Genomic DNA, 22,059 nt, shown 5'->3' with positions numbered 1-22,059 from the left:
GAGCAATATCTTGAAAATCGCCCAAACAAACGTGCATCGACTGCTCTACAATGGAGGCTAAGTTTATAGCCTCAGATAAGGCAGGTGGAGAAGTTCAATGGCTCCTTTTCTTGAAGATATGTCATTTTGGTCAAATCGTTGGCACATATATGCATATATTGCGATAGTCAAGCGGCATTAGGAAGGGATAGGAGCATTATGTATAACGGTAAATCTCGTCATATACGACGAAGGTAAAAAACTGTTAGGTAACTATCCTCTGGGAGAATTATCATAATTGACTACGTCAAGTCAAGCGATAATGTGTTGGATCCACTTACAAAAAGCCTAACTAGAGAGGTAGTTAAAAGATCATCGAGGGGAATGGGACTATGGCCGAGGACAAGCCACTATGGCGTAACTCTACCTAGAAGACTGGACCCAAGATCTAGGTTCAAGGAGATCAAACAAGGTCATTAGTGACGGTTCAACATTGTCAAATAAAACTTGGTCCATTCTCATGATGAAGACAATGTTTAGTAACAAGGATAAAACGTTAAGAATTTTTAATGGTTTCTAAATTTGATACGTGGTATATCAAATAGTGTATTTACGGGATAACACGTTTAGGAATCACATATGTAAGTGTGAAGCGTAAGCTACTTCAAGGAGAATTCTGTAAGGCCAGTTCTCTATGCACTTATAAACCAGGCGGTGTACATGGCTGAAACGAACACAACAATGAGAACCAAAGACAGTTCAGGTTGATTGTGTGACTTATGGTTGTCTAGGTATACACCAAAGCTCGACGGTTCAAAGATATCAAATCTACTAATTGACCGAGTATATCCGACGTAAGTTCACTACGAAAAGTTCAAAAAGAAACCTACTTATCTAGATGCAATTAATCCTTACTTGCAAATCACACAATATTTTATGCATGTTTCCATCATATAGCCATTCGCCATTCATGTGGGGAATTGTTGGATTTTTCTTTCTAAAGGGCGTGAATGGGAAATGGAAGAGGCATCTCTTGGGTTGCACCTCTTCATCTCACCCTTTCATCGCCTATAAATTTACAAGCTTGGCATCATTTTTAGAGATGGAAAAATCTGAAAATTTCTCCCCTCTTTCTATATTGTTGCATTATTTTCAAATAAACATAAGTGTCAAGTGTGATTTGCTCCGTCTGTTGAGTTCGCTGAAATTCTGTAATTTCGATTGCCGGTATTACAGAATAGTTATTATGTTCTATCTTGGGAGGAATTAATCCAAGACTTTGGGCAACAGCGAAGGGATTAAATTCCTTAAGGACACACAAGCAATTTGTAGGCTCGGAATTATTATTTTTTTGTTATGTTTATTAAACTAATATTTCTCTACTTCTCTGATTTCGAATACAGATTACAAACATAATTTGTTTCTCAATCCTTTCACTTTCTTGTTAGGCCAGGAAGAGAAAACAAACAGCAGAAAGAAGTTTAAAAAAAGAAAAAACAGAATCTTGCATATGGAAAGGGCAGAAAAGATTATTGTTACTTTTAATTTTGACAAAGATAGATTTTAGTTTTGGGTGGGACGTGGGGTCTCTTGAAGAGAAGACATTTGCACTGTTGCCACCCTTTTACACAGAAATGGTTGGCATTGTAGGGACTTTCCTAGACCAGGGAGCTAGGCACAACTTTGTGACTTTTGCTTAAAAGATGGGTCCTTGATTGAAATAACTAAGGATTTGAAATTTTGAAATGGCCCCTCATTTATAACCATCACGTATTCACGTGAAACAATAGAATTTTCCGACGTTGTTTAAGTACGACAATAATTATTCATATTTCCGGCTAATTTTAGTTGATCATGACTCTTTCGATTTCATATTGTTCTCAGGACTCATTTTACGCCACAACAGCATTGAGATCGGGAAATTTGATTATTATACTACAGGCAGTTCATGAGCTTAGATTGGAGTAATTTCCTTATTAGGTTAGCCATTGTATAATTTGAACAATAATTACTTTTCTGAGCCAGAAAACATAATTTTTTTGTAGCATATTGAACCCTGCAATTTAAAATGTTGTAAAGGAGTTTGAGCGCTGGCAGTCAATGTTATTATATATTTTCTTTCCTCTCTTCCTTTTTTTGGGCTCGTGTCAGTCCAGATATTGTGTTGTTTACTTCTTCAGTACGAGATTGCAGAAAGTGTGGCTACATTACAATGTTATATTCTTTCCAGAGTCCACTTACCAACCAATCTTATTCCATAGTCTACATAGATCCAATTAATTTTGTGATCGACAAAGCATGGCACACTTGGATGGAGCTAAAGTCGATTACTAATTGCATTTTGCCTTTATGGTACAAAGGCAGAGACTAAAAGAACTAATAATATTCATCCTATATGTTTGGACATGTACAATACACCTAATTCTACATAAAGAATCAATGACAATTTACCACCAATGGTAGAGAAAGAATGAAATGCTTATGCCTTCCTAAGAATGCTGTGCTGCTCTCTTTCTATCTAGTGGCCCCTGCTCAAGGATTAGGACTAGCTCATATACAACTTATGTTTCCAGAAAAAAAATTAATTCATAGATAGCATTCTATGTCATAAATTATCAAGAAGTGCATTAGAAGGGAGTTTATTATTATCCTAAACCAGGATTTATGCCATGTAAAAGAATCTCAAGTAGTACCACTGTTCCTTGCATGACATGCAGATGTGCATTATACTTTCAAGGAAAGAAGTGGAGGACAAGAAATACAACTAAACCTACAATTTTTTAAATTGACTAGAAAAACAGCACAAAAAATATTTTCTATGCTTTGTCTTCTGCGACGAAAACTAAGATCTTTCCCTCTCAACCTCAGATGCTCCCTTAGCGATTGATTGGAGTATGCATCCTCTCAACTATCCTATTCACTGCATCACGGGACATGACCAACGTGTCATGTAGCAAAATGCTGTAGACATTTAGACCCTGCCAAGGAACAACGAAGATGAAGGATTAGCTTTTTTGCAGTCACCTCAAGTGATGAACTCGAATAATTTGTGTAGCTTTCCCTATTTTAACCGACTGTATTGTGGGCACAAAAAGCTACATAATTGAGGATTGTGACAAAAGCAAATTATGCATAACAATATCAAGAATGTTATAAAAGTCATTTTAACAAACTCGCATGAGCGCAAACCCAAAGGTCATTGTGGATACACACGCTTATATGCACACTGATGCTAAAATAATTGGAAACTTACAATTGAAGGCAACACGTTGACATAATGTACATTCTGAGTAGCCAACTTTAGCTTTTCACTGATTGGGCCACCATCTACCAGCAGAAGCTTCTTGGTATTCTCCAGTTGGTTGAAATAGTTCACTATGTTCTTTGTTTTGTGCGAAGAAATCTCTAAATCCTCAAAAACCATAAGCTGCATGCAGTGCAGTTGACGTAACTAAATCAATGAAGTAATGCAAAAGAACAAAAGCTTAAATAATCTTTTGCGAAGGAAAGCATGAGTTAGACAACACAAATAACCACACTAGATGCCACTAGAACAAACCAAAACTAGTTAAATCTGGAGGCTGATCAAGATTGGTTAAAACTGACCAACTCTTCCTCAACTAGTGAAGAGCTCACATGGAACTATAGTTCATTGTTCCAAAAAATAGGGAGCTTTAAACTCTGAAACTATAAACTAAAGCAGTCGTCTCTGCAAAAGAAAATCTCTCAGATAATGCTAGAACTTGCTCTAAGGAACAAACATAGTACGTCATGACTCCAATACCAAAAAAGAATCATAAATTGAAATCATTGAACTCCAAAAAAAAATGTTGGTTGAAGTCTAAATTCTTTTGCATATCAAAATACTTCCTAACATGAAGAGCACCAAAATACACCATACAAAAGAAGCAAGGATTCGTCTCAGTGCCCAATATGATAATAGGAAATGATAACCAAGACTGGCAATCTACATGCGAACTAAGGTGGCATTTGATTGGAAAGCAATAGGTCTGTTTTTGGTAGAAATGATAATGGGTTTGATTTCCAAAGATGTGTATTTAGATTTGACTTTGAGTTTGATTTCCAGAAAAAATGTGTAATATTACATTTGATTTTGGGAATTGGAAAACAATTGTATAAAGAAAATATCAATGAAGCCCTGATAACTTCCTGGTAGCTATCAGCCTTGCGCTTCTCAAAATTATTTGGTTGCTTTCATTTTGGTAAAAGTTACTAATAGATTAAAACCGAGTAAACATTTAGTTCTATTAAACATATTCTAGAATAGCCAAAAGAAAAAGAAATCCAAGAGAGAGGAAGAAAACCAGACAGCAAGTTTTGGCCCCTTTTTTCTTCTGATATGTTGATTTCACGTTGCTGTTTCATTTCAGAACCCAAAAGAAGTGCTTGAAACCAAACAAGTCATCATTTTCTTTTTGAGTTTCTATTTTATTTTGCTTTCTTTTCATTCCGAGGTTCTTTTGGGGAAACGTTCCCAAACAAAAAACAATGCATGTGTTGAAGGGGATGTGGCTTGCCTTCCCTTCAGCTGCACGAGCTGATAGTGCAATCTTCAATCCTAGCCGCCTAACCTTCTTATTCAGTTTGATTGCGTGACTTCGTGGCTTTGGACCGTGCATAGTTGCACCACCTCGAAACTGCATCGATCACAAAAACCCATTATAATTTTTCTGAACCAATATCAAATCATCGTAAATTGTGATGAATTCAAGATAATCTGAACCTGAGCGCCACGCAGTGTTCCATGCCTTGCACGCCCAGTTCCCTTCTGCCTCCACGGTTTTCTGCCAGTCCCACTAACTTCACTAATGGTTTTAGTTGAATGGGTTCCCTGCAACATTCACCAAGAGTAGGTCAACAACACCACTTGAATCCTCTACTGCCTTGGCAAGTAACTATAATTTACAAAGCTTGTAGAATCAGGGGAACAAGCATAAAGATAGTAAGCAGGTAGGAGGATAGGAGGCCCTGATTGATTTGAATGATCCGCAGTAGATCATCTTTTGTCTGCAACAATTTTCGTTAGCAAGTAAGGTTCCCCAAGGCATATGAGTTTCTGTGGTCTTCCTATGCCTCAAAATGTTCATCCTGATTCTCTTTTCCCCAGAGAAGCAATTGACAGAAAAGATGAGAAATGGAAAATGATAAAAGCTCTTAAGCACGGGAAACACAGAGTAAAAAAGGAGTAGCTTGACAATACGATGCTGTCTATAATTCAAAATTTGGGATTCAAAAGAATCATGCACAAACCTGCTGTCGTTTTGCTAGCTGCCATCTCACAACACGATGAATGATATCTTTCCTAATTGGCACATCAAAAACATCCCCAGCCAAACACATAAAACCCTTGTCTTCATTATTAAAGTTCGTTACTGGAATGACCAGGTCCTGATGGAGCCCTGCCACATACAGTAAATATCAAAACGATAGTTACACAAAGTCAGATGATATAGACTAATCCACTGAGTAATTTTTCAATATAAATGAGGCAGGGATCATCCTTACAAAGGGAAACATATGATGATCTAGAAAGTGTTCCCTCATAGTAGGTGAAATGTAAAACAAGCAACGAACAATTTCAACTATTACTTCTTCGTTGCTTCTAAAGCTAAAGGGGAATAAAATAGCAGATTGTACTTAAACCAGCAATGTGGGAATCAAGGAAAAAACATTTCCATGAAGCATGATAGGTAACTGTGTTTTTGTTATATTCCTTAAGCTTCTAAGTTAGTCATGGGAATATGAGGAACTATAATTCCTCTTTCTCCAGAAAGCTAATGAGGAAAAGTGAAACTTCCCCCAAAAAAAAAGGAATCGATGCCAAAGATACTTGTTCTGCAAGATGTTATATCCCATAATGTTCTACTTTACGCTGTTCTTTATAAACTGAGGGGAATCACTAGAAAAAGTTACAGGTAGATCCGACACAAAATGGTCGGAACCGGATTATTCACTCGATATGGCTACCCAATTAAACACTCATTGCAATTACAAGTATATAATGATATTACCATGCCATTCCAAGTATAGTTCTTAGACGCTTGCCACTCTTTTGGATTAGGTGGAGCATTCTTATCCCAGTGAGCAGAATATACAAAGGAATAGATATTACGATCCTATCCTAAAGCTCTCAAAGCACATAGACCATGTAACTAGATAGAACAAGTTTGTGCTTCCCATACTTGGAATTTAAAGTCAGTGCTTCAGAGATTTGAGAAGAAGCTAGCATGTTGGTAGAAAAGTTTTCACAAAGGGGAGCAGATTGGCATTGATTTGTAGCACGCTCTCAAGGTTGCCAACATATTATGTTCCTGATGTAGACCATAATATAGTGTCATGGAAAATCAAGTTCAAAGATTGTGTGATCTTTTATGCTAGTTTGTTTTTATGTTTTATCACCAATTTAAGGTGTTATATATTTTATAGTGTTAATTTTCCAATTACCACATTTTACAACCTTCTCTAAGAATTTCATATTCGCAGGCATTTTTCCAGTAATTTCATAATTCTTGCAGTTCTGCAAGAAACAGATTTGTATGTTGCTTTTGAGGTTGCTTTTGTTGACATGGAGTTCAGTTTCTGCTACATTTGGGGAATACTTTTTAGAATAGGATTAAGTCTTTTGTGGGAAAGGGAGAATTAAAAAGTATTACATGGCCACTCAAGACCATTCACCAGTAAAACTAGGGGTGGGGGTGAGAGACAAGAGGGTGTTCAGCAAGTGTTTGTTGAGTAAATGGATGAAGAAGTTCGGGATGAAGGAGGTGGCAAAATTGAGGAATTCCAAAAGAAGTTCACCGGATAAACAAGTATGGAACTGCCTTGTGTAGAGTTAAAATGAAAGGCTGGAAAGAATTCCACAGAATGTTCAATTTAAAGTAGGGGCAGGGACCCGAGTTAGTTTCCGGGGACACTGGTGGTATGGTGAGTATCCTTGATCAGGAAATTTCAACAGCCTTTTCATTTCCCAATGCCAGGGTAAAATGGTTGGGGACATTACTAAGAGTGAGCAAGGCAGGACAAGATATAAAGTTTAGATTTTTTTTTTTTTTTTGATTTGCACCGGGTGTCCGAGTCTCTAAGAGCCCCGACTAATCCCGGGGGTGCACAGGCCCTCGGCAAGGAGTTTCCCGCAAGTGCACCACGGTTAATTCAGGTTTTACCCAGTCCGATGGCCCTCAGAAATTGTTTGCACCCAGTGGGTTTCGAACTTGAGACCTTGAAAGGGAGCAAACCCCAAGGCTCAAGTCTATTGCCACCAGGCCAACCCCTGAGGGTTTAAGATATAAAGTTTAGATGATCGCACAAGATCGGGAGATGGAGGCTTAGGAGCATGTAACTCTACATAACTCCATAAATATTGCCAGTATGGAGAGATGGAGAGCTGAAAGATTCCTTGACTCTACTATACTCCTTAATACAATGTCAGAGAATCTAAATATCCAACCCAAAATTGTGTTGAGTTGCCCACGACATTATAAACCCTTACACAACCAATGAGAGACAAGTGTGAGCTCTAATAGGAGTGACAATTTAACAGCTGTGAACTTAAAGAAAGAAAGAGAATCGTGTGGCTTATGTGCAGAGAGGTAGGGGCGGAAATGACCATTTTCTCATTCATTGCCTAGTTTGTGATAATGTTCTGGAACTTGCTGATAATCTTTTCAGTATACATTGGGAGTTCCAAGTTTTGTTTAAGACGTTGATTGGGTGTTGAAAGCAGAGACGGGGAACAGCACGGGAAGGGACTCCTCAGGGAGTTATGTTGACACATGAAGGGAACGGAACTGAAAAAATTCGAATGGAAGGAAACATCCTTCTGCAAATGCAGATTATTTATGTAACTTTTGTATGCTAATGTTGAACTCACAATACCCAACATGTATGGATGATTGGACGGCTTTGGTGAAAATAAACTTACTTTAGATAGGTATCCTTTACCTATTCTATACATGGTATTCCCCTATTGTAATACAATTCCTTTACTTATCAAAAAGAAAGAAAAACATTTTTGCTTCCCTGTCCCTACCTGTTCTATGCTTGTAGCTGACACATTAATAGTTGTTGTTGCTGTTGTTATATCATGTTCCGTGCATACAAACACAGCCAACATTTTCCAACTAAAGCATTTGGCAAGCAGGTTTTAACGATTAACAGTCAGCATATACAACAAAGAATAATAGAATTTCTAGCAGAAGTGCCAGACTACTAGGCAATTAATAAAAATGTCAAATCCTTATACCTATCTCACGCTCTGGAGTTGAGACACGTTTCTTGGTTAATAGATCTGAAGGAAATGAACCGTCACTGGAATCAGGAGTCAGGATGGAAGTTGAATATCTTCGACAAGAGAGGAAGAATGATTCGTCCTGCATCGAGAAATTAGGAACTGGTTTACAATACATAATAAACAGGACTCTCTTTGACACTACGAGGTTTCACTATTCGATTCATCTTTGCTCATCTTAAACTCTATCTAAATACAAGGCTGGACAGCTTAACAAGCACCTCTAAGCTAAGATAACATTATACATATAACAAGAGTGCTTAATATACATACAAAGAGACTACCTAAAGAATATCAGTAACAACATCTCATTGAAATAAGCGCGCAACGAGGGGAAAAAAGAACTCACAATTACACGTATTTACCTTTCTGAAGACAGAAGATTCCACACAAGGCACATCAACCCCAAGAATATGACCCTTCCCTGTGTCACAAAATTATAGAAAGAAACACAATATGCATCTTAGGATTCTTAGCAGCCATAGAAGCAGTGAAAATCGTACTGCACAAATAGGGAAAAACAATTTTTTGACGGATGTATTAACTTTTGATACCCTTGTAGTGGCAAAGGTAGTTATAAAATTATTTTATGTCACAAGTTTGAATTTTTTTGAATCCTCTTATTAAAAAGACATAGGCAGATCCAACATTAAGACAGCAGATATAGGCACAACACTGCCTTCTGCACTAACTATACATACTTATAATTGCAAAAAGATAAAGAACAAAAGAAGTTGAAAAGATACAATCTTTATATTAATCCTGCACCCATTGTAACAAAAATATAGTGGGTGAAGTGTGTCTGCGTGTGTGCGTGTATTACTCTGCACCCACTGACTTTAAATCTTGGATCCACCTGAAGCTAGATTTTACAATAAAGATTTAATTTTTCAATAAAATCTTGAAAAAAAAAAACAAAAGGGTTTGTGAAAAGGGAATACCATTAGAAGCAGAAACTGGAGAACCCAAGCGACCAAGTGAATTTAGAGAACCAAAAGACCGCAAAATCCTCCTTGAAATGGACAAAGCCATGCTCCAGATTCAGCACAACACAAAACGAATTAATCACACATTAATAGCTCCAGCGAATTTTCAAACGAATAAATGGAGATATTATTGAGCTTACGAGCTACGAAGGGAAAATCGAATGAAGGAGGAGGCACACAGTGAAATTGCAAAGGCAGAGTGTTAAACCCTCCCCGTGCGGCTAAACCCCTACTAGACCCATTTTGAAACTCTTCTTTTTTTCTAACAACTATAGCAACTAGGTCTGCAAATGAAAAGCTTACTCAGTATTGTTTACAGTAAACTAATTAATTGCATAATGTGAGTCTTTTATGTATATTTTATTATTTAACCATGGTCGATAAATATTTTCTCCTTCATTTATTACTTGATTATAGTAAACTAGTCTTACACGTTGTACCCAACTCAATGAATATAAATTATATAAATATTATAAAAAAAAATTATATTCCATATTTAAGTTATAAGATAATAGATAAAAAAATATCAGCTAAGTGAAGAATGTTAATTCAGTTAAATGAATAGCGATTTATCAATTTAACTCTTAATATTATACTAAAAATGATATTCCTCTTATTTTTTGATTTTCTTTTACGATTCTCCTTTTAAGAGCACAATGTAGTACCCTGTTAAGTTAATTTAAAACAATAATTTTACTTGTATGATAAATCGTAGAAGATGAATTAGATTATTTTGTTAATTAGTTTTCTCGATTATTTGTTCTCGCATATAAAAGATACTTTATTTTCTTGTTGATTCGAATTGTTAATGCTAGCTCATACCAAATTTCAAATATTTAGTAATTACTATTTTCTCCAATCAAACTCTATTTTTAATAGTGAAAAAATCAATATTTTATTTTTGAATTTTTATGTTAATAAAATCATTAGTGTTATTGACTTTTATCAACTACCAATGTATCTTTGTCTCCAACTTTTTTTTTTAGTTTTTTGTTTTAATTATTGAGCGTGATTTTCAAATTAATACAATAAGTCAATAATAAAATATCAATTGAGTTGGAAAGGAGTTCAATAGTAATACAAAATTAATTATAGTTCATATATATAATGAGATTAATTAATATAGTTTTTGTTGGTTCGAAAATTGGCTCGTGAATGGTGAAATAGGCAAACTAATAACCATTAAATTAAAACTCAAATTACAAAATAAGCAGTTACATTTGCCCATTATAAGTTTTAAAAGTTTTTGTTTCATTACCTAACAGTTAGCATATTTTTTCATGTTCTTTCTCTTATTATTACCTATTTATTAATTATCAAGTCTAGAAAATCTTAATTATATTTAGGCTTCAATAACTAAATTTTTTCTATAAAAGATATTTATGTGTTGGATAAATTATATTTTTTTCTATAATCCGTTTAAATAAAATTATAATCACGTTAGTATATTAAATTTTAGATGAATTAAACATTTAAGATTTTAAAGTCTGTTATTTTCCACTTTGACTTTCATAAATTTACCTTTTCAACCAAATATGTAAGAACTCTAAAAAATGTTAAACATTAATCCAAGAGAATAATGAGGGATTGAAACTTTAATTTTAATGATAAAGAAATGTTAATTGAGTAGGAAAGAAGTTTATATAAGGTAAAAGTTTACTTGAGAATATTTTACATAATCAAATAAGGAAAGATTTAATAAGTAAAGCTTTAGTTATTCTAAAGTCCTAAATATTAGGTATTTATTTTAAATGATAATTTTGTTCAATATAAAACTGCTTTAAAGGGTAAAAAAAGCGAACATTATTTCGTTAAGGGTCTTCGTATTTTTAATATAACTAGTTTAAGAGTACGTCCTTTTCGTGTATACTCCATCTTGATGATATGGCTAAAATAATTAGATAAATATTATATTAAAATTATGTTTTAGCTATAAAATAAAAGTTTACATAATTCAAATAAGGAAAGAATTTATATAATATATTTAACATTAAAAATTTATATACAATTCAAATAAGGATTAAATGCACAAAATTTGATTAATTAACAACCTCGAAATATTAGGGAAAACTTAAATAATAATTTTGGGCAAATGATGATAACGAGTATATAATTACTGATTACGCACAATTTATAGTTTCAATTATTGTTCTAATAGAGTTCAAAAATAAATGGTGATGGTTTTGGACTTCCTCTTTTAGTGCCTCCAATTAAGTTATTAAAATTATCTGATTCTTGTTTATTTTGGAATTATTTAATAGAATATATTTGATTGATATACATATATTAAATGATAAGTGTCACGACCCAAAATTTGACCCGTCGTAATGGCGCCTATCGGGAAACTAGGTCAGCCTCAACTCAACAATCAACACGATAATAACAAGTTTGAAAATATTTACGGAAGCTTTTAACAGTTAAAGAACTATTTGAAACATAAGAAATCCCAAGAATAAATACAATCCAACCCCAAAATCGGGGTGTCACTGAGTACATGAGCGTCTAAGGAAGAATACATAGTCTCATATACTGTCTAAGGGAACAACTAAAATACATCTGGAAAGTAAGGTGGAGAGCCAAGGCCTGCGAACGCCGTGCAGGTGCCTCCATAATCTTCTAAGTCAGAAGCCTCGATCAAACATCCGCCACTGGATCCAAAGTGCCTGAATTTGCACACGAGGTGCAGGGGGTAACGTGAGTACACCAACTCAGTAAGTAACAAGTACAACCTTTGGACTGATAGGTAGTGACGAACTCAACCTCCTCAAGGATAACAGAAATAATGTACAGAAACTTAGGCACGCTTTCAGTTAAATAAACCGCTCGAACAGTAAAACAGAGCAAGTATGAACAAGGTAAAGGAGTGTAACTGTGCTACATCTACATGTCAATGCACATGCTATATGAAATGCACCATGCTGAGTGCCTCATGTGCCCACAACCTCAAATGCTCGTCCTCTCAGTACTGTATATGGCTCATACGGTCCAGGGAAGATCCATCCTGGAATATATACATCTCTGATAGCAATCACTCAGTACTGAGGAAGGCCATTCCAGCCTACAGAGAAGATCCATCTCCAGATAATATCAATAAGGAACTCACAACCACTCGGTACTGTATATGGCTCACAAGGCCTAGGGAAGATCCATCCCGAAATATATACACATCACTGACAGTAGTCATCCAGTACTGAGGAAGGCCACTCCAGCCTATGGAGAAGATCCATCTCCAAATATAAATACTTCAGACAAGATCCATGTCCAGGGAAGATCCATCCCTCAATATCATCAACTGCGCTCACTGGGGGTGTAAAGACTCCGGAGGGGCTTCTCTCATTAGCCCAAGCGCTATAACAAAGCCAACGAAGGCTTGTTCAATATCTCGCTACGGCGTGCAGCCCGATCCCATACTGTCACTCAATATCAGGCTCTCGGCCTCACTCCGTCATCACTCTCCAGTCTCACACACACGGGCTCGAAATGTCATGATACTAGCCCGGACAATGATATGATGTGTCGAATAACAATAATCGAGACTGAGGCATGATATAATATGCATGAACAGGACTGAGTACAGAATATCAATGAAGCTAATGATATGACAGCAAGAAATGATCTCTCGGGTCTCAACAGTATTAGCGTGAAGCCTTAACATGATAATTAGCATGATTTGCAGCTTATTAACTTAATCACATAATTACGACACAGATATCACCAAGAAAGAGTCACTAAGCGATTCCATGGAATGATCCAGGCCGTAATTCTCGCGGTGCACACCCACACGTCCGTCACTTGCCATTTGTGTCACCTCAATGGTAATCATAGAACACATAGTTCGAGGTTTCGAACCCTCAGAACCAAGTTTGGAAGCGTTACTTACCTCAAGCCAAGCAAAACTCTAGCCCGCGACACCTTTTCCTCTCAATTCGGCCTCCAAATTCCCCGAATCTAACCAAAATCAGAACCATAACATCAATATGTGCTAAGGGAACAAAGCCCACGCGAAAATAATCAAATTACATCACAAATCCCGAAATTGGTCAAACACGACCCCTGGGCCCACGCCTCGAATTCCGATAAAATTCACAAAACTAGAATCCTTACACTCTCACGAGTTCATGCATACCAAATACACCAAAATTCAACCACAAACGACCCCTCGTATCCCTAATCAAAGTCTCCAATTCCCAAGCCCTAATCTCCTAACTTTCTTCCTTAATCTCCACTAATACCATGATTAAATAATGGAAAAATGTCCATAAACACAAGTAATAAGGCTTAAGAAACTTACCCAACTGAAACCCTTCGTTTTCCTTGAAAGACCACTGCCCTAGCTTTCTTCCCGTCTTCAAAAATGCTGGAACTTAGCAAAAATTCGCGAAGGCTTCTATTTATATGATCTGCCCAGCGATACCGCATCTGCGGTCCAATTCCCGAACTTGCGGGACCGCTTCCGCACAACCAACCGCTTCTGCGGTTTTCATTTAATCCCCTTTTCCACACCTGCGACCCATTCTCCGCATCTGCGGGCTCGCAGGTGCGACACACCTTCCGCATCTGCGGATTCTACCTTCTTCGCATGTGGCCGCATCTCGGCTTGATCTCGCTTGTGCGGTCATTGCACTTGCGGCCCCTAACCGCAAGTGCGGTTATGACAGTAAATCAGCAGCTGAAGCTGCTCCAACAAATCCCTAAACTTCTCGTTAACCATCCGAAATCATCCCGAGGCCCCCGGGACCTCAGCCAGGAGTACGAACAAGTCACAAACCACTACTCAAACTAATACAAATCTTCGGAACACTCAAATCAACACCGAAACACCAAATCACCCTCGAATTCAAGCCTAAGGATTCCAAATCTTCCGAATTCCGCTTTTGATCAAAAAATCTATCAAATCTCGTCCGAATGACCTGAAATTTTGCACACACGTCACAAATGACACGACGGACCTACTGCAACTTCCGAAATTCCATTCCGACCCCAATATCAAAATTTCCGCTACCAACCAGAAGGCGCCAAAATTTAAATTTCGCCAATTCAAGCCTAAATCTACCACGGACCTCCAATTTACATTCTGAACACACTCATAACTCCCAAATCACCTCACGAAGCTATCTGAATCATAAAAACCAAATTCTGAGATCGTTTACTCACAAGTCAACTTCCGATTGACTTTTCCAACTAAATGGCCAACTTAAGAGACTAAGTGTCTCCTTCCTCTACAAAACTACCCCGAACTCGAACCAACCAACCCGATACCACATAATACAGCTGAACAAGACATAAAGACGCAGAAATGGGGGAAACGGGGCTGAAATTCATAAAACAACCGGTCGGGTCGTTGCATCCTCCCCCACTTAAATTTACGTTCGTCCTCGAACGTGCCAGAGTTGTCCTGAAAACCATCAAATTGCCGTATAACCTTACCATGCACATACCCCGGGGTGATCCCATGTCACCATATCCCATATAGGCCCGATAGTACAACATAACTGAAATTTCACAATTCTACCTAGCCCATTAACCATAGAACCAATTTACACTTTCAAAATTATCTATAAGGCCAGAATCTCCCATCTATACACTGAATAAGTCCGAACAAGTTGCATCAAATCATGCCCGTACCCAAGATGTACACATGATATATCAGATAACTCAACCACACGTAGTAGCTGCTAAGTAACCCAATACCGGTAACAAACCCTCTTATCAAACAAGACCTTATTCCAACACTGTCGTATACTGCCAATGATGAATAAAACATGCAGAAAGTCATAACCATTCCTCAGATCAACCAGTCGTGGAGCTCCCTCTCCTTCGGCAAGGACCATAGTAAATTTCTAAACCGAATCCCGATATTATCCTTCCAACATGCTGAAATCATATCCGATAGCATTCATTCTAGATCCCAATGACCTCATCTCATCCAACACGACTACTTTAGTGACATAACACATCGATACAATCTAAATCCACAACTCGTGCGACCCGCGCACCAATAAGCAACAGTCCAAATGTACTCAAATCAAGGAAAGATGACCCAAATGAGAGAGCTGTACCGCAAGCTCACTGGTACAACCACGACACAATGCTGAGAACCCATCACACATCATAGAACCAGAACACACGAATCTAACCCGAAGGATCATACCTCCACATAACTTCGCTACAATGCGCGGCCTTATCCAAACACCGGTCCACATGAAACACCTCAAGTCACTATGCTCAAAATCAACAACCACACGCAATTTGCTGTATAGAACCAAAAGTAAATCATCATAACCACGGCGAAGCAAATGACATAACACCACACCAACCCAAAAGGACAAAATCGATACGCCATCCACCAAGCAATACTCAATACTCTTCCCGCTCGAATTCCACTGTGAGACCCCAATAAAACCGCACCATACGTGCCTATAACCAACAAATCATAACTCCCCACAATACGGAAAGGTAACTCATAGATCTCCCCAGAACACTAATAAGCTCAATAATAATCGAATCAACACATCCCTCAACAATAGCAACTCGGAGTCAACAAGGCCGACTCGATGCAGAACGCACGTCCATATTGACCAACCAATGAACCCCTTATCAAGGAGTTCCTGAAGCTGCTACTTCAACTTCTTTAACTCCACCGGTGCCATACGATACGGTGCCCGGCCACCAAATCAATACCGAAATCAAAAATCCTGACCGGCGACATGCCCAGCAGCAGTAAACACATCCAGAACAAAAAACCCCTCACCGCCGGAACTGAATCAATGGTAGGAGCCTCTGCACTGATATCCCTCACGAAGACCAAATAAGAAAGACAACCCTTCCCACCATCTAATGGGTCTTCAAAAATGAAAAATCACCCTACTGGAACATAATCCGTCGAATCTCGCCACTCAACCAGTGGCATCCCCGACATAGCCAACGCCGCCGACTTAGCGCAACAGTCCAGAATAACACAACACGGAGACAACCAGTCCATACCCAATATCACATCAAAATCGAACATACTAAGCAACAAAGGATCCATCTGGGCCTCCAAACCTCCGATAGTCGCCATACAAGACCGATATACGCGATCCACAACCACAACATAACCTGTTTATGAGAACTCCCAGTCCGCAAATCGATAAAGCGTACAAATCACTATATTTGATCCCAACTCCATCACTCGAATATATAGCACACCTCTAATACTCAATCATTCCACGAGGGATACTCCTATAACTCTTGTGTGCCACCCAGCAACTAGAATATTAGCAGTCTATCCAACAAGAGAGCACCGCAATACTAATGAAGCATCCTCAACTCAAACACATCGCCCTTTCTAAAATGTATACCCTCATCAAGCCATACGAATCAGTGATATAATTTACCTAGTCATCTAAAACTGCCCGTGCTGCATAAGAATTTATGACCTTCCTTTCAGAATTGAATCGTGACCTTACACATGCAAATCTCAACCCTACACAACTTACTGCATATACCATGCCCTCCTATGATAAATATGAGAACTTCATAATCCACTCCGAGCTACAAGAAACTACGTACTCAACTAGCCAAGAACCTTCCATTGATCCCATCTAGAAGAAAATCATTGCATATCACATGCTCCTCACGCCAGTAGGAAATACACATCTCTCACCGTGGTAGAAACCATCAACACCTCTCCGAATCCCATTTGCACAAAACCAAACCATCAGGGCTGAATCCTTTTAACCCAACCAAGTTACGCAGGTCGCCATAAACCAAAAACATTACCATGAAACACCTGTAGAGACTCATTACCTCATAAGCACCCGAAGAACTAATCGTATTCCTTACCACACCGATCCGACCTACTACCAAGCTATCCTATTTATCTAGGTTCCTTCTAAGTTACCCTAAATTTGATACCTCCCTTCGCCATAAAACCGCAATCCTCAACCTAGACTCACCATGCAAGACTCAAGCATGAAACTACATCGTCTAAGGCTCATAAGCCGCCGAATACTCTCTTAAATATTCCCCAAGTATCACATTCAAAATACTTACCCTGAAGAGACTTCCTGCAAATCTAAAACCATAACCTTCACCTTCTTGATCTGATGTGTAGAATCCATAATGATATAGAAACGCCACAAGTCTTAACACTCTCCAAATGTAAACCTCAATTTTTGGCCAAATGCACCCCCTGAAGATCTCCAATTATTGCATTTAAGTATTGAATCCACTAAAACCATTCTTGGGAGTCATCCACTCTACTCAGGTTCCAATTAAACTGATCAACCAAACCGAACGACCTGTGCCTATTAGAACAACAACACCTTGGAAGTAACTCATCCTTCTAAGCAACCGAGTGATATCCTACTCCATACCCATCACATCTCTTACAATAACAACTAATTTATCCAACGTTTCTCATATAACCACAAAGCATAACACAACCCTTATCCAAATTTTCCTTTACTCGAGTCATCCTCGATCTCAACCCCTGCAAGCCACAACTGATTCACTAATATACCTCAAACTAAAACCAATAGAACACATAACCGTGCAATCAATTAATTAATGGCGGACTTCCCCACTTGGCTCAAAGCCATAGACCAAAACACCCAAAAACTCACAATGCCCATACTCTATTTCTGCCATAATACCATAGTGAGGTTTAACTAAATCCTTCATGATAGGTTACAAGTACTTTGGACATAAGTACTTTACTTTATGTTTTGATGATCAAACAAACTTACCATCCAGAACCAGATAAGGAACCTGTTACACATTTACAAGACCTTGAGATCATAAAGTTCCAGGTTGGGATCCAGCGTGGGATATAACTCAACTCTTCAGAGTAGAAGGAACAGCTGAGGGGACATGTCCCTACAAGTTCCCGAGGAGACTGTATGAAGTCAACTCTCCAGCTGGAAAGTTGCTGCCTACACACGCTACTGTACAGGAACAGTGCAACAGTCAACTTTCTGTGGAAGGCTGTTTACCTACCTTGCTTACATCATTATAAGTGATGTCACACATGTATAAATACAATCAAGGAAGGTAAAACAACTTACTTCATGAGAGAGCTAGATAAAGGACCTGAAGCATGCTTGGTACAATCATTCAAGCTAATCGATTCAAGATAATCTGGGCAGTGTGCCTTTAGATTCACAAGAACCAGATTAGGGACCTGATCCCTTGGTTTTCCCCTGACAGAAGTATGAGTCAACTATACAGCTAGAAAGCAACTGCGGAAAGTGACTGCCTGCAACTGTACACGCGACAGTGCAGCAATCACTTCCCATTGGGAAGAGGCATGTATAACCAAGATTTGACATCACCATTGTGAATTGACATCACCATGGTAATGTCTTTTGTAATATAACAACCTGGTACAAGGGATCTGATCACTTCAACACTTGCAAATCAGAAAAGAAAACATTCTCTCAAGTGCTAGCAACAACCTCTCTCAAGAACAAAGCTGCTGCAACCTCAAGGACCGGATCCAAGATTGAAGATATCTTAAGTCCTTAGGTTTGTTGAGTCTTTGTTATTTGTTCTTCATTTGTAACTCCTACTTAGCTTAGTTAGAATCATTGTGTAGGAAACCTTTTGTAAATCATAAACCCTTGTGTTTGTGTCTTGGCTAGAGTTAGTCGAGTTGTGAAGCCTTTGTAATAGAGTTATTATAAAGTGGCTTCTAATAGTGTTATTACAGTTAGAGTGATTAAAGTCTTTGTAAATAGAGAGTGATAAAGTGGCTTTTGGTGAGAGTATCACAAGTTAGTTAAAGTCTTTATAACTAGAGAGTGACAAAGTGGCTTGTGGTAAGAGTACCACAAGTTAGTTAAGTTGAATTCTTTGTAATGGAGTCATTATAAAGTGGCTTGTAATAGGTGTTTACAAGTTAGTGAAGTTGAAAGCCTACAAGTGTAGGTCGTGGTTTTTGTCCCCTTGAGTTGGGATTTTTTCACGTAAAAATCCTCAGTGTTCTTTATTTACCGCCGAGTTACTGTGGGAACAGTTAGAGAACCTGATTCCCTATACTAGTTGGTTTTATAGACTGTTGCTTACAGTGGGAACTGATAGGGAATCTGGTTCTCTGTACAGTCTGGTGGACGCTTAGTTTCTATCAATTAGTATCAGAGCAGGTTCTTTCTAAAAGGTTAACACCTAGAAAGGATCTACATGGTTGCTCCACCAAACTTCGAGGAAAGTCAATCAACCAATAGACCACAAAGATTTCAGAAAATGGTTCGTAGAAATGGAGGCACTCCCAAGAAGGGTAGTTCTAGCAGAAACACTAAAGGATACGATTGTTGTCACAAGTGCGGAAAACCAGGGCATTTCATCAAAGACTGCCCATTTCTGAAACAAGAGCATTACAAACACAACTCTGACAAAGCAGCAAAAAAGAACCCCGTTCCTGACAAACGATTCAGCCGAAAGAGTGCAGCTGACAATGTTGTGAAGCAAGCTCTTGCTGCATGGGGAGACTCCTCCAGTGAATCAGAAGAGGAACCAGATGCAGGAAGCAGCTCTATGACGACAGTGGAAAATGAAGCAAAGGAATATGATTCATTATTTTCATTGACGGCTCAGTCCGATAAGGATGAAGAGGATGACAATGATGTGGTAACTTTCAGGGATGTTCAGAGAAATTTGAAGTCCTACTGTTCGAAAAAATTGATGTCATTAGCAAATGTCCTAATTGATACATATTATAGTTTTGTTAATGATAAGATGCCCTAATCATAGAGCTAGGAGATGCTGAACAGTCTAGAGATGATTTGATGGTAGTGGTTGATGACTTGAAGGAAACCTTAGAAAAAAGAGAACCTTAGCAAAGAAAAGAATACTCTAGTAGAGAAAACTGCAGTTATTGAGCAAGAAAGGGATGATATGGTAGTTTCCATCGTAGATTTAAGAGAACAAGTGGAATAAGTAACTAGAGAACATAACTTGTTTAAAAAACAAACAAAAAAATGGATGGACAACACTGAGGGAAAGGAAGTGGCTAGAAAGGCTCAACTTGAGCTTGAGAGTGAGCTTAAGAAAATTAAAACAAGTCTTGTTGCTGAGCTTGAAAAGAATAGACAACTTTAGGAGGATTTAAAAAGGGTTAAAAATGATCTTGATAAGTCACTCAAATGGACCCGATCCTCTGATGTAATAACGTCTATGTACAGGAGTAATGGTGGAAACAGGCAAGGCATCGGGTTCCAAAAGGCTAAAACCTCCTATAATCCCCATAGGAAGTATGTAATTGTGGCTGATAATAGGTTGTGCACTCACTGTGGTCAAACTGGTCATTACAAGGACTCTCGTAAAGTTAAAATTCAATCTTTGCAGAAAAACAAAGTTTTTGTTGAAAAGAGGCATACTTATAAGAAACTCGGTTCCCTGAAAAAGAAAATATGTGCTGCCTGCATGGGCAAAAAGAAGTTTGATCCGCCCGTTCTATCATTATAAGGGACCCAAGCTGGCTTGGGTTCCTAAGTCTAATAATTGATTTATTGTGCAGGGAACAGTGAAAGGGAGCAGTCAACAGTGGCACATGGATAGCGACTGCTCGAAGCTCATAACTGGAAGAACAAATGATTTCCTTTCACTGAAGGCCCTGCAAGGAGGGAGTGTATCCTTTGAAAATGGAAAGAAGGGATACATTCTGGGAGTTGGAAGGATCGGGAAGTCTCTTCCCCACTCTATTGAAAATGCGTACTTCGTTTAGGGGTTGAAGTATAGCTTGCTGGGTATTTCCCAAATCTGTGACAAGGGGATCTTGGTTGTCTGAGTGCTGTTAATGATAATGTTGAGCTATGGCACAGAAGGCTGGGTCATGCAAGTTTCACGCTGCCGAACAAATTAGTCAAGAAAGACCTGGTTCGTGGTCAGCTCAAGTCAAACTTCTAAAAGCACAGAGTGTGTGATGCATGTGCTAAGGGAAATATCTGATGTTTCAAATGGTAAGGCTGATATGATGAGCCAGATGAAGGAGGCAAGTGAAGACAATGCCACATCCTCTTCCACTTCTCAAGAGGAACCTGGTACCCCAATTACTACCACTGAAGCTAAAGAAAGAGTTGGAGATGCAACATTAGGAACTCCTGATGCAGAACACAATAGTGGAAGTCATAATTATGTTGATGTCAATGATGATTCACATATGGAAAACCTGGTCCGTCAAATTCTGAAGTTCAAGTATTCAACTAGAAGAAAAGAGTTCACATCCCTTCAAAATGTCAAGCAACATCTTGAAGACTTTGGTGTATTTACAGCTTGAACCCGGTACAACACAAGAGGACAAAGCACATTGATGTGCGACATCACTTTTTTGAGGGATAGTGTTGAAAAGGTTCTGATTTGTATGAAGTTCTAGAAGAGGAAGACCAGGTAGCAGACATTTTCACCAAGGCGCTGAGCAGGGAACATTTTGAAAGAAATCGTCTGAAGTTGGGGTTGATCAAGCTCAACTAAGGACCTGGTCCCTCGATGACTGTCTATGTTAAGAAGGAAAGGTACAATGCTAAAAAGTGTTTTTCGGCAACATCTAACTCAAATCTATACTGTTACAGGTATACACATATGGCAGTTTCAGGACAAAAACAAGTAAGAGTGACATTGCACTTCTAGGAGTTTTTGCTCAAAATCTTCAAAAACCGTCAAGGAACCTAGTTCTTGTGACTCAGGTTAGTAGTCTCTTCAATACTTATATGCCTTTTTAAGCTGCTGAAGTGTCATGTCATTAATTTGTTTCTGCCTTTCTCCTGCCCCTCCTCCTAACTTTTGAAGTCCAAAATGTTAAACCTTTTC

At 38.3% G+C, this 22,059-nt stretch overlaps 1 protein-coding gene across 2 annotated transcripts; it reads right to left on the bottom strand.

Moving 5' to 3' along the window:
* On the bottom strand, positions 2,583-9,572 carry LOC109232285 (50S ribosomal protein L4). 2 transcript variants are annotated; one of them, XM_019397994.1, is made up of 9 exons: positions 9,414-9,572; positions 9,229-9,320; positions 8,653-8,711; positions 8,243-8,369; positions 5,251-5,399; positions 4,724-4,831; positions 4,518-4,637; positions 3,233-3,406; positions 2,583-2,957 (listed from the first exon to the last, which is right to left on the bottom strand). In XM_019397994.1, exons 2-9 carry the CDS (start codon positions 9,317-9,319, stop codon positions 2,856-2,858), a joined length of 930 nt encoding a protein of 309 aa, XP_019253539.1. In that variant the 5' UTR covers position 9,320; positions 9,414-9,572; the 3' UTR covers positions 2,583-2,855. The 2 variants fall into 2 exon arrangements, with proteins under 2 accessions (XP_019253539.1, XP_019253538.1); XM_019397993.1 differs by having other exon boundaries at positions 9,229-9,572.

The sequence above is a fragment of the Nicotiana attenuata genome, chromosome 9, assembly GCF_001879085.1.
Source record: "Nicotiana attenuata strain UT chromosome 9, NIATTr2, whole genome shotgun sequence".
Lineage (NCBI taxonomy): Eukaryota > Viridiplantae > Streptophyta > Magnoliopsida > Solanales > Solanaceae > Nicotiana > Nicotiana attenuata.
This window is presented reverse-complemented; position numbering and strand designations above follow the sequence as displayed.